Source organism: Oncorhynchus clarkii, chromosome 24 (assembly GCF_045791955.1).
Source record: "Oncorhynchus clarkii lewisi isolate Uvic-CL-2024 chromosome 24, UVic_Ocla_1.0, whole genome shotgun sequence".
Taxonomy (NCBI): Eukaryota; Metazoa; Chordata; class Actinopteri; order Salmoniformes; family Salmonidae; genus Oncorhynchus; species Oncorhynchus clarkii.
The window spans coordinates 15,584,676-15,603,053 of record NC_092170.1 but is presented as its reverse complement, the minus strand read 5'-3'; the positions used below and the strand labels follow the sequence as shown (position 1 = coordinate 15,603,053).

The 18,378-nt window shown below is 47.1% G+C and overlaps 1 protein-coding gene across 1 annotated transcript in view; it reads left to right on the top strand.

Annotated features, from left to right (window-relative positions):
* Positions 1-18,378, top strand: part of LOC139382321 (stAR-related lipid transfer protein 13-like) — a 123,132-nt gene that overhangs the window by 32,302 nt on the left and 72,452 nt on the right. Inside the window, exon 5 of the mRNA XM_071126239.1 lies at positions 5,606-5,636. Within this exon, the coding sequence (XP_070982340.1) occupies positions 5,606-5,636 (31 nt within the window). The remainder of the gene's footprint in view (positions 1-5,605; positions 5,637-18,378) is intronic.

The following is an 18,378-nucleotide window of genomic DNA, read 5'->3' as shown; positions in this document are numbered from 1 at the left end:
GGAAAATGTTCCGGGATTCTTCCTATGGCATTGAGTAGTACACCACATCAGCTATTGGCTTCATGAATAAGTGCATCGATGACGTCGTCCCCACAGTGACCGTACATACATACCCCAACCAGAAGCCATGGATTACAGGCAACATCTGCACTGAGCTAAAGGCTAGAGCTACCACTTTCAAGGAGCGGGATTCTAACCTGGTGAACCATCAAACAGGCAAAGTGTCAGTACAGGACTAAGATCGAATCATACTACATCGGCTCCGATGCACGTCGGATGTGGCAGGGCTTGCAAACCATTACAGACTACAAAGGGAATCACAGCCGAGATCTGACCAGTGACACGAGCCTACGAAACTAGCTAAACTACTTCTATGCTCGCTTCGAGGCAAATAACACTGAAAAATGCATGAGAGCACCAGCTGTTCTGGACGGCTGTGAGATCACGCTCTCCGCAGCCGATGTGAGTAAGACCTTTAAACAGGTCAACATTCACAAGGCCACAGGGCCAGACGGATTACCAGGACGTGTACTGCGAGCATGCGCTGACCAACTGGCAAGTGTCTCCACTGACATTTTCAACATGTTTCAAGCAGACCACCATAGTCCCTGTGCCCAAGAACACTCACTCATAGTACCCTCCAAACTCGTCATCAAGCTCGAGACCCTGGGTCTCGACCCCGCCCTGTGCAACTGGGTACTGGACTTCCTGACGGGCCGCCCCCAGGTGGTGAAGGTAGGTAACAACATCTCCACCCCGCTGATCCTCAACACTGGGGCCCCACAAGGGTGCGTTCTGAGCCCTCTCCTGTACTCCCTGTTCACCCATGACTGCGTGGTCACGCACGCCTCCAACTCAATCATCAAGTTTGCGGACGACACAACAGTGGTAGGCTTGATTACCAACAACGACGAGACGGCCTACAGGGAGGAGGTGAGGGCCCTCGGAGTGTGGTGTCAGGAAAATAACCTCACACTCAACGTCAACAAAACTAAGGAGATGATTGTGGACTTCAGGAAACAGCAGAGGGAACACCCCCCTATCCACATTGATGGATCAGCAGTGGAGAGGGTAGTAAGTTTTAAGTTCCTCGGCGTACACATCACAGACAAACTGAATTGGTCCACCCGCAGCAGCGCCTGTTCAACCTCCGGAGGCTGAAGAAATTTGGCTCGTCACCAAAAGCACTCACAAACTTCTACAGATGCACAATCGAGAGCATCCTCTCGGGCTGTATCACCGCCTGGTACGGCAACTGCTCCTCCCACAACCGTAAGGCTCTCCAGAGGGTAGTGAGGTCCGCACAACGCATCACCGGGGGCAAACTACCTGCCCTCCAGGACACCTACACCACCCGATGTCACAGGAAGGCCATAAAGATCATCAAGGACAACAACCACCCGAGCCACTGCCTGTTCACCCCGCTATCATCCAGAAGGCGAGGTCAGTACAGGTGCATCAAAGCTGGGACCGAGAGACTGAAAAACAGCTTCTATCGCAAGGCCATCAGACTGTTAAACAGCCACCACTAACATTGAGTGGCTGCTGCCAACACACTGACTCAACTCCAGCCACTTTAATAATGGGAATTGGTGTAAAATATATCACTAGCCACTTTAAACAATGCTACTTAATATAATGTTTACACACCCTACATTATTCATCTCATATGTCTACGTATATACTGTACTCTATATCATCTACTGCATCTTTATGTAATACATGTATCACTAGCCACTTTAAACTATGCCACTTTGTTTACATACTCATCTCATATGTATATACTGTACTCGATACCATCTACTGCATCTTGCCTATGCCGTTCTGTACCATCACTCATTCACATATCTTTATGTACATATTCTTTATCCCTTTACACTTGTGTGTATAAGGTAGTAGTTTTGGAATTGTTAGTTAGATTACTCGTTGGTTATTACTGCATTGTCGGAACTAGAAGCACAAGCATTTCGCTACACTCGCATTAACATCTGCTAACCATGTGTATGTGACAAATAACATTTGATTTGATTTGATAGCAGTCACATCTGTAGCCATGAGGTGCTTTGAAAGGCTGGTCATGGCTCACATCAACACCATTATCCAACCCTATGACTGAAGAGGACAGAAATGTAATAATACAATTCAACCCTCTTATGCTGAATCTCACAGTCAATAAGCAGGAATACTTTGGTAACAACATCAGTCCCTTCACCTCATAGTGTTCTGCCTGAGACCGAATATTGTTCCAACACTCTACTCAGCAAACTGGATGCAGTTTATCACAGTGCCATCCGTTTTGTCACTAAAGCACCTTATACCACCCACCACTGCGACTTGTATGCTCTAGTCGGCTGGCCCTCGCTACATATTCGTCGCCAGACCCACTGGCTCCTGGTCATCTACAAGTCCATGCTAGGTAAAGCTCCGCCTTATCTCAGTTCACTGGTTACGATGGCAACACCCATCCGTAGCACGCGCTCCAGCAGGTGTATCTCACTGATCATCCCTAAAGCCAACACCTCATTTGGCCGCCTTTCGTTCCAGTTCTCTGCTGCCTGTGACTGGAACGAATTGCAAAAATCGCTGAAGTTGGAGACTTTTATCTCCCTCACCAACTTCAAACATCTGCTATCTGAGCAGCTAACCGATCGCTGCAGCTGTACATAGTCTATTGGTAAATAGCCCACCCATTTTCACCTACCTCATCCCCATACTGTTTTTATTTATTTATTTTTCTGCTCTTTTGCACACCAATATCTCTACCTGTACATAACCATCTGATCATTTATCACTCCAGTGTTAATCTGCATAATTGTAATTATTTGCCTACCTTCTCATGCCTTTTGCACACAATGTATATATAGACTCCCCTTTTTTCTACTGTGTTATTGACTTGTTAATTGTTTACTCCATGTGTAACTCTTGTGTTGTCTGTTCACACTGCTATGCCTTATCTTGGCCAGGTCGCAGTTGCAAACGAGAACTTGTTCTCAACTAGCCTACCTGGTTAAATAAAGGTGAAAAAAAAAAAAAAAAGTCTGTATGTCTCCACCTGTTAACCACCTCACTCCTCTGCTGTTGGACAGAGGATAATATTTGTAATATGTGTTTCCTCATACTGTAGGCTGCTCTACCATGGATACATCCCAAATAGCACCCTATTCTCTATATAGTGCACTATTCCGGCTGTGGGAAAAATCCTATTCAGCCACCCATGGCGCTGCACAACCAACAGCTGACCTCTAATATCACAATATATTTTCTCTGGAGACAAAGTATAAACACCATGGGACCACACAGCCGTCATACCGCTCAGGAAGGAATCTGACTCCTGGAGATGAATGTACTTTGGTGAGAAATTCCAGAACAACAGCAAAGGACCTTGTGAAGATGCTGGAGGAAACAGATACAAAAGTATCTATATCCACAGTAAAACGAGTCCTATATCGACATAACCTGAAAGGCTGCTCAGCAAGGAAGAAGCCACCACTCTGCAACTGGATCCTGGACTTCCTGACTGGCCATCCCCAGGTGGTCAGGGTAGGTAACAACATTTCCACCACGCTGATCCTCAACACAGGGGCCCCTCAGGGGTGCGTGCTCAGTCCCCTCCTTTACTCCCTGTTCACTCATGACTGCACAGCCAGTCACGATTCCAACACCATCATTACATTTGCCAATGACACAACTGTGGTAGGCCTGATCACCGACAACGACGAGACAGCCTATAGGGAGGAGGTTAGAGACCTGGCCGTGTGGTGCGTAATAAAGACAAAGGAGATGATTGTGTTCTACAGGGTAAGGAGGACTGAGCACACCCCCATTCTCATCGACGGGGCTGTAGTGGAGCAGGTTGAGAGCTTCAAGTTCCTTGATGTCCACATCACCAACAAACTATCACGGTCCAAACACACCAAGACAGTCGAGAAGATGGCACGACAAAACCTATCCCCCTCAGGAAACTGAAAAGATTTGGCATGGGTCCTCAGATCGTCAAAAGGTTATACAGTTGCACCATCGAGAGCATCCTGACTGGGCACGTCACTGTCTGGTATGGCAACTGCTCGGCCTCCGACCGCAAGGCACTACAGAGGGTAGTGCGTACGGACCAGTACATCACCGGGGCCAAGCTTCCTGCCATCCAGGAACTCTAAACCAGGCAGTGTCAGAGGAAGGCCCTAAAAATTGTAAAGACTCCAGCCACCCTAGTCATAGAATGTTCTCTCTGCTACCGCATGGCAAGCGGTGCCGGTGGGCCAAGTCTAGGTCCAAGAGGCTTCTAAACAACTTCTACCCCCAAGCCATAAGACTCCTGAACATCTAATCAAATGGCTACCCAGACCATTTGCAGTGCCCCCCCCTCTTTTACGCCGCTGCTACTCTCTGTTATTATCAATGCATAGTCACTTTAATAACTCTACCTACATGTACATATTACCTCAATTACCCAGACTCACCGGTGCCCCTGCACATTGACTCTGTACTGGTACCCCCTGTATATAGTCTCGCTATTGTTATTTTACTGCTGCTCTTTAACTACTTGTTACTTTTATTTCATAATCTTAATCTTATTTTTAAACTGCATTGTTGGTTAGGGGCTTGTAAGTAAGCATTTCACCTGTTGTATTCGGCGCATGTGACTAATACGATTTGATTTGATTGGATTTTAATGATGCAGAGGCTGAAGATAAAGCTCACCACAAGTCATTAGTGACACACTCCTGATGGAAACACAATAACATGCGAGTTTACATTAACATAAAACACTGGCGACTCACTGGTGTGGTGGTAAGCCTCAATGGAAAAGCATCATGTTGTATTGCACCCTGGTCAACAGTATTTCCCCTTTATAGAGAATAGGATGCCATTTGGGATTAAAACCATGTGGTTTGTCTAAATTGGTCTAATAACACTAGACAGTGGATGTTATAAATACTTAAGCGATACACAAACATGAGCCAGCTGTCCATATTGAACCAGCCATCAGGTCTCTATGGCAACACAGTAAAGCAGTCAGCAGCCATATAGATCAGTCATTAACCCTTAACTTTTATGGCTGTCATTACCAGGATACAATTCAGTTCAATACTCCTCACCTCTCTGAATATATCCTCTGTGGCATTACTAGGATACAATTCAGTTCAATATTCCTCACCTCTCTGAATATATCCTCTGTGGCATTACTAGGATACAATTCAGTTCAATACTCCTCACCTCTCTGAATATATACTCTGTGGCATTACTAGGATACAATTCAGTTCAATATTCCTCACCTCTCTGAATATATCCTCTGTGGCATTACTAGGATACAATTCAGCTCAATATTCCTCACCTCTCTGAATATATCCTCTGTGGCATTACTAGGATACAATTCAGTTCAATACTCCTCTCATCCCTGAAGATATACTCTGTGGCATTATTAGGATGCCACAGACACCTGAGTTGTATAACACTGTAGTATTTATAACATTTTGAAAAGCTGTGTATTCTTCAACCAATCTGTTTTTTTGTTGTTTGTGACAGCCATGCAGTTAGAGTGGTATTGAGGGCTGCAGTAAACTCTGTTGTTGTCTGACTCACCATTGTCTGTTTCTCTTCTTTGCAGATGTGCAGTAAGATGACCAATGCAGGTGCAGGTAAGGCTTTTTCATGTGTACATGTTTTACCAGGCTGTGTTGGATTTGGCATGTGCCCTAACTAGAACCCCATTCCCTACATATTGCTCTGTTCAAAAGTAGCGCACTATATGAGGGAATACTATATGAGGGAAAATTATTTTTAAAATACAGTGCCATTTGGGACATAGCCACTGTTATTAGATTGTCTTCAGATGGTTCTCGCTGCAGGACAGTTTTAATTCTCAGCACTGTTGGCCTGACACTCTTCTCTGTTAGCCCAGGGTCTGCTCTGTTAGTCCAGAGTATTCTCTGTTAGCCAGGGTCTGCTCTGTTAGTCCAGGGTATGCTCTGTTAGTCCAGGGTATGCTCTGTTAGTCCAGAGTCTGCTCTGTTAGTCCAGGGTATGCTTTGTCAGTCCAGGGTATGCTCTGTTAGTCCAGGGTATGCTCTGTTAGCCAGGGTCTGCTCTGTTAGTCCAGGGTATGCTCTGTTAGTCCAGGGTCTGCTCTGTTAGTCCAGGGTATGCTCTGTTAGTCCAGGGTCTGCTCTGTTAGTCCAGGGTCTGCTCTGTTAGTCCAGGGACTGCTCTGTTAGTCCAGGGACTTCTCTGTTTCCAGGGTATGCTCTGTTAGTCCAGGGTATGCTCCAGGGTAGGGTCTGCTCTGTTAGTCCAGGGTCTGCTGCTCTGTTAGTCCAGGGTCTGCTCTGTTAGTCCAGGGTTAGTCCAGGATCTGCTCTGCTCTGTTAGTCCAGGGTATGCTCTGTTAGTCCAGGGTCTGCTCTGTTAGTCCAGGGTCTGCTCTGTTAGTCCAGGGACTGCTCTGTTAGTCCAGGGACTTCTCTGTTAGTCCAGGGTATGCTCTGTTAGTCCAGGGTATGCTCTGTTAGTCCAGGGTCTTCTCTTTTAGTCCAGGGTCTGCTCTGTTAGTCCAGGGTATGCTCTGTTAGTCCAGGGTTTTCTCTGTTAGTCTAGGGTATGCTCTGTTAGTCCAGGGTCTGCTCTGTTAGTCCAGGGTATGCTCTGTTAGTCTTGGGTATGCTCTGTTAGGCCAGGGTATGCTCTGTTAGGCCAGGGTATGCTCTGTTAGTCCAGGGTCTGCTCTGTTAGTCCAGGGTCTGCTCTGTTAGTCCAGGGTCTTCTCTGTTTGTCCAGGGTCTTCTCTGTTAGTCCAGGGTCTGTTGTCATTCTGGGAGCATTCCAAGTGTAACAGAGGTGGTTGAGTGAACCTTTCTCGGGTGACCAGTAACCTTGCATGAGACCTGAAGTCTTGCATTAGCCAATGCCTGGACTTTAGCTCAGTGGGCTTAAACATAAGACCTGCATGGTTTCAAAACCAGTACGTCACATAAGGCTTGCCTGCTAGTGCTGTGGTCTTGTTCTGTAGGATGGTACGGCTGTTGCTGTGAGACAATGGGGTTGTGAGTGACGGATGGGGACAGGTGTGCCAGCCAGGGTCCAGGTTTCACTCCCCAGCTGTGTCTAGAGAATGTCCAGAGAATGTCCCTCCCGACACACAGCCTGTCAGGCTCTTCTTTTAAAGGCCTATTTATACTGACTGCCTGGCTTGGTGGGACACATATAAAATTAGGAGGCATGCCAGATCATTGTTACTAGTACTACATAGTTACTGCTGAGGGAACTATTTGTCGTGTTTTGGCCCTGGGGGCAGCTGGGGGATTATGGGGCGATGACATTTTAGTCTCAGGTTCCACTCTCACATGAACTCCATGATCAGGAGGGGTAATGGGGAGTACCAGGGGGTATGTCAGTAATGTACAGGAGACCCTGTTCACATTCCATCACTCTCACCTATAGGTAGGAATGTCTGCTGTGTGGTCTGGCTGTGATTTATGAAGTGCTCTGTGACTGATCACCACTCATACCAGGGTAATCTAGAGTGACGTATCACTGCTAATGGTTGTAAATCTATGGGCTTTGTGTGGTATTTACCTTGTTGATGACTTCAGTAATTATTTGTCAACACAACCAAGACATTTCCTTCCCTATGGTCCTGTTGATGTCGTATTTGAGTACAGTGTGTTTCTACCATCTCTGCTTTAATAGAGTACAATATATTTAGCCACAAGACTCTCGACATGCCGTCTCCCTTTCACAACCATATGCTGGCTGAAATAAGACAGACAAAAGTCTGTGTCAAAGTCAATCTGATGTGGTCAGAATCACCTACAATAAGAGAAGCGTAGTCAACGGAACATCTGTCTTCAATAGAAACACAGCTTATGTCCCAAATGGCACCCTACTCCCTATATAGTGCACTACTTTTGACCATAGCACATATGGGACACTGGTGAACAGTAGTGCACAATACAGGGAATGGGGTGCGATTTGAGACGCTGCCACAGTCAGGGTAATAACTGTGAGTAGGATGATGATGATGACGTAAAGAGATGAAGCTAACTCTGAGCGCTGATATTCTCTGCCTATATTTGACAGCCGTACCGTAGAGACTGTATAGACTGCATGATGTCATGTTACTGGATCAGATGGTCTTCAGAATCTATGGATATGTCCCAAATGGCACCCTTTCCCCTATATAGTCCACTAATGTTGACCAGAGCCATATGGACCTTGGTCAAAAATAGTGCACTATAAAGGGAAAATGGTGCCATTTGGAACACAGACTATAACATAGCACCAGTCATCATAAGCACCAGTTCACCTCACTATAGTGACATAGTTCAGCCGAGAAAACCTCTCTGGGCCCATATCCCAAAAAGCCCCGCGTGTGACTAAACACACCACGTACATATATACCCAAACCACATTTGAGCACTGCCTAGGGTAGAGGTTAGGGTGGTCAGATCTCTGGGTAGAGGTGAGGAGAAACATAAGTCAGACGGAGTCAGAGGCTTAAATTCTCGTCTCTCTGAACCATGGGCTGTGTGACCTGAATGTATTATATGTGTAGTCTCCTGACCATAGCTTATGACCTTTAAAATCTATACTGATGTATATCTGTTGCTATGTTCTCATGTTGAGCGGAAACTCCAAGCATATATGGGAAAACGCCATACCTTTCTGTCCAACAATAATGTTTTTAAACCCCAGACCTTTCTGCCCAACAATAATGTTTTTAAACCCCAGACCTTTCTGCCCAACAATAATGTTTTTAAACCCCAGACTTTTCTGCCCAACAATAATGTTTTTAAACCCCAGACCTTTCTGCCCAACTAAAAGGTTTTTAAACCCCAGACCTTTCTGCCCAACAAGAATGTTTTTAAACCCCAGACCTTTCTGCCCAACAATAATGTTTTTAAACCCCAGACCTTTCTGCCCAACAAGAATGTTTTTAAACCCCAGACCTTTCTGCCCAACTAAAAGGTTTTTAAACCCCAGACCTTTCTGCCCAACTAAAAGGTTTTTAAACCCCAGATCTTTCTGCCCAACTAAAAGGTTTTTAAACCCCAGACCTTTCTGCCCAACTAAAAGGTTTTCAAACCCCAGACCTTTCTGCCCAACAAGAATGTTTTTAAACCCCAGACCTTTCTGCCCAACAAGAATGTTTTTAAACCCCAGACCTTTCTGCCCAACTAAAAGGTTTTTAAACCCCAGACCTTTCTGCCCAACAAGAATGTTTTTAAACCCCAGACCTTTCTGCCCAACAAGAATGTTTTTAAACCCCAGACCTTTCTGCCCAACAATAATGTTTTTAAACCCCAGACCTTTCTGCCCAACTAAAAGGTTTTTAAACCCCAGACCTTTCTGCCCAACAATAATGTTTTTAAACCCCAGACCTTTCTGCCCAACAAGAATGTTTTTAAACCCCAGACCTTTCTGCCCAACTAAAAGGTTTTTAAACCCCAGACAATTCTGCCCCACTAAATTTGAAAAACAATCCAGAATATTTTTGTTTGCTTGTTTTCCCTCAACTCCCAGAAGGACAGGTTCAGGGACAGTTTGGTTAGTTTTAACAAAAATCAACAGCTTATATTTTAGAACATTTTACCAACACTTCACGAGAGAGCGATGGAGATGGAGAGAGGGAGACAGGGAGATGGAGACAGGGAGATGGAGAGAGGGAGCTGGAGAGAGGGAGCTGGAGAGAGGGAGACAGGGAGATGGAAAGATGGAGCTGGAGAGAGGGAGCTGGAGAGAGGGAGACAGGGAGATGGAAAGATGGAGCTGGAGAGAGGGAGCTGGAGAGAGGGAGACAGGGAGATGGAGACAGGGAGATTGAGAGAGGGAGACGGGGAGATGGAGACAGGGAGATGGAGAGAGGGAGCTGGAGAGAGGGAGATGGAGAGAGGGAGACAGGGAGATGGAAAGATGGAGCTGGAGAGAGGGAGCTGGAGAGAGGGAGACGGAAAGATGGAGCTGGAGAGAGGGAGATGGAGAGAGGGAGATGGAGAGAGAAAGCTAGAGAGAGGGAGATTGAGAGAGGGAGATGGAGAGAGAGAGCTAGAGAGAGGGAACTGGAGAGAGGGAGAGAAGGAGAGAGGGAGATGGAGAGAGGGAGTGGAGAGAGGGAGATGGAGAGAGGAAGCTAGAGAGAGGGAGATTGAGAGAGGGAGATGGAGAGAGAGAGCTAGAGAGAGGGAACTGGAGAGAGGGAGACAGGGAGATGGAGACAGGGAGATGGAGACAGGGAGATGGAGAGATGGAGCTGGAGAGAGGGAGATGGAGAGAGGGAGACAGGGAGATGGAAAGATGGAGCTGGAGAGAGGGAGATGGAGAGAGGGAGACAGGGAGATGGAAAGATGGAGCTGGAGAGAGGGAGATGGAGAGAGGGAGACAGGGAGATGGAAAGATGGAGCTGGAGAGAGGGAGATGGAGAGAGGGAGATGGAGAGAGGAAGCTAGAGAGAGGGAGATTGAGAGAGGGAGATGGAGAGAGGAAGCTAGAGAGAGGGAGATTGAGAGAGGGAGATGGAGAGAGAGAGCTAGAGAGAGGGAACTGGAGAGAGGGAGAGAGGGAGAGAGGGAGATGGAGAGAGGGAGATGGAGAGAGGGAGATGGAGAGAGGGAGATGGAGAGAGGAAGCTAGAGAGAGGGAGATTGAGACAGGGAGATGGAGAGAGAGAGCTAGAGAGAGGGAACTGGAGAGAGGGAGACAGGGAGATGGAGACAGGGAGATGGAGAGATGGAGCTGGAGAGAGGGAGCTGGAGAGAGGGAGATGGAGAGAGGAAAATAGAGAGAGGGAGATTGAAAGATGGGGCTGGAGAGAGGGAGACAGGGAGATGGAAAGATGGAGCTGGAGAGAGGGAGCTGGAGAGAGGGAGATGGAGAGAGGAAGCTAGAGAGAGGGAGATTGAGAGAGGGAGATGGAGAGAGAGAGCTAGAGAGAGGGAACTGGAGAGAGGGAGAGAGGGAGAGAGGGAGATGGAGAGAGGGAGATGGAGACAGGGAGATGGAGAGAGAGAGCTAGAGAGAGGGAACTAGAGAGAGGGAGAGTGGGAGATGGAGAGAGAGAGCTAGAGAGAGGGAACTATAGAGAGATGGAGAGAGAGCTAGAGAGAGGGAACTATAGAGAGATGGAGAGAGAGCTAGAGAGAGGGAACTAGAGAGATGGAGAGATGGAGATGGAGAGAAGGAGATGGAGAGAGTGAGATGGAGATGTGACACAGTGCAAGAAAATAGCAGTTGCACTTAGCCGCTGTGTTGTTCAGACGTGGCCTATAACCTGCAGCTTTAATAACCGTCTGGGTGTTTTGTTATGGTAAACATCACCTTGGCTGACCTGCCCTCTCACAGTGATGGGACAGGACACTGCAGTGCCCTAGAACTGTCTATCACTGTCCTAGACCACATGCACACACATACGCACACACATACACACACACACACACACACACACACACACACACACACACACACACACACACACACACACACACACACACACACACACACACACACACACACACACACACACACACACACACACACACACACACACAGATCTCCTCTCTGAATACATCCTCTAATCTGTGTTGACTGGTACAATCTGAAGCCAGTTATTCTGTGGTTCTGTGAAAACAAAGGAAGAGCTGTGTGGAAAGGGTTCATTCTCTTAATAAGACTCTCCGTGTCTGAAGGCTCCATTGGGTTAGTAAGACACTGCGTTCCTCACACCTCTCTGTGAATGACTCCAGGGCAAAGCATTCAACAACCTGGCTGACTTCCCTCACCAGGAAAAAGGACGCGTCTTTAAGACTGTCTTTCTTCTTTTGTTTATTTCCTCTTCACGCTTCAATTTCACCTTGTTATAATAAGGACTTGAGCCATGCTGCTGGTCCTATTGACTCTACTGTCAGGCTGCTGCTTTGATCAACTCTACAGAGTACTGACTGACTGACTGGTTAACCATGGAGGAGTCCTCTTCCTCATGATTACACCCCAACATGTCATCCTCACATCAGATCAGGCTAGTATATTAATACTAGTATATTAATTTAGTATATTAATATATATCTAGTATATTAATTTGCAGCGAATAGTTGTGAGTAGAAATTCTAATGGATGCTAACTGTTTTGTTTATATGTGATTTACAATAGAGTCCTACACCATTAATATGAACTTGGCTGAAGCTGAGTGTAGTCAATTGATGTTGCCACAGGGACCATTCCTAGAACAGTAGGGAACACTAGATCAGGAACATTAGAAAACTTGGGAACACTATTAGAGATAATGTGGAATAATACCTCTGTGAGGTTCTGCATTCTGCCAAGCTGTTTCTTCCCCTCAGACTCCCATAACATTGCTGTGGTCAGTGTGATCATTCATCTTGGTGTAAAACAAGGTAAGAGGCCCAGTCGGTATATACAGGGAAGAGGACTATTCTGGGTCCTGGGTCCAGATGACTCCAGTGCCTGTTATATAACTCCAGGCCAGGCTGGTGAAAGGACAGAAGATGTGGGAAGATAACCAGAGGCACATCACATTGTTCCCAGCTGAAGAGGACAGAGGGGGAAGAGGACTAGACCCTCTTTTCCCTCTGCTAGGATGGAAGAACACTCCCAGGCTCTCACATGCACACACACGCACACGCACATGCACACGCACACGTACAGGCACACAACGCACATGGCACACACACACACACACACACACACACACACACACACACACACACACACACACACACACACACAGGATTGATGATGAGGGAGAATGGGGTATCACCTGTAGAACCGTAGCCAGAACACATGCAGAAGAGGACAACGAGGGGGAAGAGGACCGAGTCCCTATCTTACTGATGCGTTTAAGAGGACCGTCATAGGGGGAAGAGGACAGAGGGGGAAGAGGACCGAGGGGGAAGAGGACCGAGGGGGAAGAGGACGGGGGGGAAGAGGACCGGGGGGGAAGAGGACAGAGGGGGAAGATAACCGAGGGGGAAGAGGACAGAGGGGGAAGAGGACCGAGGAGGAAGAGGACCGAGGGGAAGAGGACAGAGGGGGAAGAGGACCGAGGAGGAAGAGGACCGAGGGGGAAGAGGACAGAGGGGGAAGAGGACAGAGGGGGAAGAGGACCGAGGGGGAAGAGGACCGAGGGGGAAGAGGACAGAGGGGGAAGAGGACCGAGGAGGAAGAGGACAGAGGGGGAAGAGGACAGAGGGGGAAGAGGACCGAGGGGGAAGAGGACCGAGGGGGAAGAGGACGAGGGGGAAGAGGACCGAGGGGGAAGAGGACAGAGGGGGAAGATAACCGAGGGGGAAGAGGACAGAGGGGGAAGAGGACCGAGGAGGAAGAGGACCGAGGGGAAGAGGACAGAGGGGGAAGAGGACCGAGGAGGAAGAGGACCGAGGGGGAAGAGGTTAGAGTGGGAAAAGGACCGAGGGGGAAGAGGACCGAGGGAGAGTCTAGCAGAAGGTGTGTGTGAGGGGGGGGGGGGCACTCACTAGGCCCGGTTGGAGAAGATGACCAGCGACAGAACTGGAACAGAGATGTCAGGACAGATCTATAGATTCTATACAGAAATACATGACGTATTCCCTACATAGTGCACTACTTTGACATGAGACATATGGCCCCTGGTTAAAAGTAGTGCACTACATAGGAAAATAGGGGTTAATTTGGGAAGTAACCACAGTGTTATGGAGAAGTGGCTGAAGGATCACCGGCTGGATGAAGCATGTCGTTGCTGTGGCCTCAATAGAAAACAGGTGTTCTCTCCAAGGTGGCCTATATATTTAGTGAAGGCGCTGTGTGCGTTCGTTTGTGTTTTCCAGTGGCCAGGACATTCAGTGTTTTTATCCATTTTGCGACCTTAAAATACTATAATAGACAGCAGGTCTGGACAGTGTTGATGTGTCAATAGTGACTACGCTCAGAACTTGGAACTCCTGGAAAACCTGTTTCCATGTCATTAGACTGTTACTCACTCCCCCTCCTCTCATTGGCCAGCATGGTCTGATCTATGACATCATGTGTTATATTTACTAGCCAGTCATCATGTGTAGCCTTATAAAGAGCTCCTGGCCTGGCCAGAGAATGAAACATTACACACGGGGAAAGATGGATAGTAACTTGTGGTTTCGTGAGGCCACATACCAGCCAGATGAAAAAACAGTCCTAGGTTTAAAAAAGACTCTTTCCTATATATACAGTCATTAGACTCTTCTTCATTAGGCTTCGCAGAAGATGTGAGAAACTACTTCAACTACTTCAAACTACTACTAGAAACCATTAGTAATGTTGTATTAAAGCTCTTGTCATTTGAAATGCCACGTTACTTCTGATGCCTTGTATCCTGGATAAAACCATGAGCGTGGCCACGAAATCCCCATCATTACCAGAATGAATGACCCAATATAAATCCATCCTGTAGTTTGATTGTGCCATTGTGAACAGTTAGTCCATGCTGCCTGCACTGTGTCACAAATGCACCCGCTTCCCTATATAGTGCACTACTTTTGATAAGCGCTCTGAAATAGGGACATGCTGCTCTGGGACATGACTACAGAGCCAGCATGACCACCTCCATTTCTGTTGAATGGCAGTCAGTCTGTCTGTCCTCTCCTGGCTGTGTGTTTGTCCAGTGGAGCTTGGTTGTGAGGAAGCATGCAGCAGGAGCAGCAGCAGGAGCAGCAGGAGCTTTACATAGCTCTGTGCTTTCACCTGTACACTGCTGTAACATTGGTACAGCAACACCCTCTAATAACAAAAGGCTACTTTATGCCTCTTTACAGAGAGGCATACAGAGCAATAAGAGAGAGACAGAGATAGAGAGAGAGAGAGAGAGAGAGAGAGACAGAGAGAGTGATTGAATTAAGAGTGAGAAAGATTGCATTGAGAGAGAGAGAGAGAGAGACAGAGAGCGAGAGAGAGAGAGGCACAGAGAGAGAGAGAGAGAGAGGCACAGAGAGAGAGAGAGAGAGAGAGAGAGAGAGAGAGAGAGAGAGAGAGAGAGAGAGAGAGAGAGAGAGAGAGAGACTACGGTGGGACTCTTTGGGGAGATTCACCTATTGCTCACCTCTTGGTTACAGCACAGTGGACTATATGATTACAGACATGGACCCTTTCTCTCTGAGCTCATTCACTGTCAAGCCACTAACACCTCTATCTGATCACAGCCAAATTACGTTGTTCCTCAAAAGAACAGACATGGAAACAACCACACATTCACAGCCCAGTAAGCTGTACAACATCAGAAATTCATGCAGATGGGCCCAAAACAGCACAGAAGAATACCAGAAAGCAACCAGTAACCAAAATAGAGATGGATACCACATTCACTCACAGTAAAGATGGCATCAATCTACAACATCAAACGGCAAAAGAAGCACAACTTAAATTGCTAAAAAACAAAACAAAGAAGACCACAGATGACAACTGGTTTGATTCAGATTGTAAAATCCAACCAAAAGCACAGAGACCCAAATAATGGTGAATTACGCCTTCATCAAAACTTTATAAACGTACACTCAGAACAAAAAAAGAACATTACAACAGCAGGCAGCTGACACTAATTGAGGAGTCCAGAAACACAAACAACTTCTGCCAAAATTTGAAATAACTAAAAAAATCTAAACAAGAGGAATTAGTGATACAAAATGGTGACATATGGACAACCCATTTAAAAACACTCTACAACACCGTTCAAATTGACACAAATGCAGAACAATGCAAAATTCATGAGAAGTTTAATGGATTAGAGAAAGCCATAAAGGACAATAGAAATCCATTGGACTCCCCAATTACTGACCAGGAGCTCTATAAGAAACTTCAGGCTCTCAAATTTAAAAAAGCATGCAGACCTGATGGCATCCTAAATGAGATGCTCAAACTCACTAGTGCAAAATGTCAATTGGCTATATTAAAACTGCTTAATTTGATCCTGAGTGTAGGTTATTGTCCTGACATCTGGAATCAAGGACTCCTAACCCCAATTTTTAAGAACAGAGACAGTAACCTGGGAAAGATGTTCTGTAGTATTATACATTTAAACTTCCTTTATAGCACAATGTTTTGAGTACAAGCCAAATTGGATTTATACCAAAACATTGCATGGCTGATCATATTTACACCCTACATACCCTGATAGATAAACATGTTCACCAAAATAATACCAACATGTATGCTTATGACATGACGTTGGCCTTTTGGGGGAGGTTTATAACCCCCATAAATACCTTTCCCCTTTTTCCTCTCTCTACTCTACCGATGTGACTATTGAAAATCCCTTTGTTAACATAGAGAGTCCGGTAACATCAAAAGGTGGGAAACTGAACCATATTTCGGTAATCCAACCAGTTGAAAATATGCGTTGGTACTTAATTAATATGTTGTCACATCAGTTGGCATCTGAGACATTATTACTGATGATAGGATGACATAAACTGTATCTTGGAAAGTCTACACATTCCAGTTATCAGATTCACATGGAATTGTTGTGCAATTTAAACGTTTAAATATGAAACTATTTGTGAAAAGATTAAATATAATTTTAGCTTCTTAATGAGAGTTTACTCGGAAAATAACAGCTCTATAAACAGTATTTTGTGGTGCCCCGACTTTCAGGTTAATTACAATTACCTGATTAGCTTAAACAGGTAAAATTAATTACAGAGAAATTATTTTATAGAATAGCATGTCATATCACTTAATCCGGCATAGCCAAAGACACAACGCTTGCTTTATTGACTTCCAAAAAGCATTTGATTCTATTTGGCATACAGGACTGTTCTACAAAGTTATTGAAAGTGGTGTAGGGGGTAAAACATATGACATAATAAAATGAATGTATACTGGCAATACATGCAGCATCAAAATTGGCAAGAAAGGAAGAGAATTCTTTAACCAGGGACGGGGCCTTCACCAGGGTTGCAATCTGAGCCCTGCACTCTTCAATATTTACATTAGATTTGGCCACTATTCTAGAAAAATACTCAGCCCCTGGTGTTAGTCTCCAGGTGTCGTTAGTTGTCTCTGATTGAGAATCATACTTAGGTAGCCTGGGTTTCACTTTTGGTTTGTGGGTGTTTGTTTCCGTGTGAGTGTTTGTTGCCACACGGTACTGTTTTGGTTTTCGTTCATGTTCACGTTTATTGTTTTGTATTTCATAGTGTTCAGTTTATGTCTTAAAATAAACGTTATGGACACTTACCACGCTGCGCATTGGTCCTCCGATCCTTCTCGCTACGCCTCCTCAGAAGAGAAGGAGGAATGCCGTTACAGAAAGACCCACCAAGAAAGGACCAAGCAGTGTGGTAACAGGCAGCAGCAGCAGGAGAGGCAGCGATACCTGGAGAGATGGACTTGGGAGGAGATATTAGACGGCAAGGGACCCTGGGCACAGCCGGGTGAATATACCCGCCCCAAGGCAGAGCTGGAGGCAGCGAAAGCCGAGAGGCGGCATTATGAGGAGCTAGCTCGGCAGCGTGGCTGGAAGCCCCAAGAGGCAGCCCAAAAAATGTCTTGGGGGTGGCACACGGGGAGAGTGGCGAGTTCAGGTGGGAGACCTGCGCCAACTTCCGTGCTTACCCGGAGAGCGAGAGGGACCGGGCAGGCACCGTGTTATGCGGTGGAGCGCACAGTGTCCCCGGGGCGGGTGCATAGCCCGGTGCGGTACATTCCAGCTCCTCGTATTGGCCGGGCTAGATTGGGCATCGAGCCAGTTGCCTTGAAGCCGGCTCTACATATCTGGTCTCCAGTGCATCTCCTCGGGCCGGCGTACATGGCACCAGCCTTACGCATGGTGTCCCCGGTTTGCCAGCACAGCCCAGTGCGGGCTATTCCACCTTGCCGCACTGGCCTGGCTACGGGGAGAATTCAACCAGGTAAGGTTGGGCATGCTCGGTGCTCAAGAGCTCCAGTGCGCCTGCACCAGCCCTCCGGTGGCAGCCCCCCGCACCAGGTTGTCTCCGTCTTCTCCCTACAGGTGCTCCCGCCTGTCCAGCCAGAGTCTCCCGTTTGTCCTGAGCCGCCAGAGTCTCCCGTCTGTCCTGAGCCGCCAGAGTCTCCAGTCTGTCCTGAGCCGCCAGAGCCGTCAGCCAGCCAGGAGCTTCCAGAGCCGTCAGCCAGCCAGGAGCTTCCAGAGCCGTCAATCAGCCAGGAGCTGCCAGAGCCGTCAGCCAGCCAGGAGCCGCCAGAGCCGCCAGCCAGCCAGGAGCTTCCAGAGCCGTCAATCAGCCAGGAGCTGCCAGAGCCGTCAGCCAGCCAGGAGCTGACAGAGCCGTCAGCCAGCCAGGAGCCGCCAGAGCCGCCAGCCAGCCAGGAGCTTCCAGAGCCGTCAATCAGCCAGGAGCTGCCAGAGCCGTCAGACAGCCAGGAGCTGACAGAGCCGTCAGTCAGCCAGGC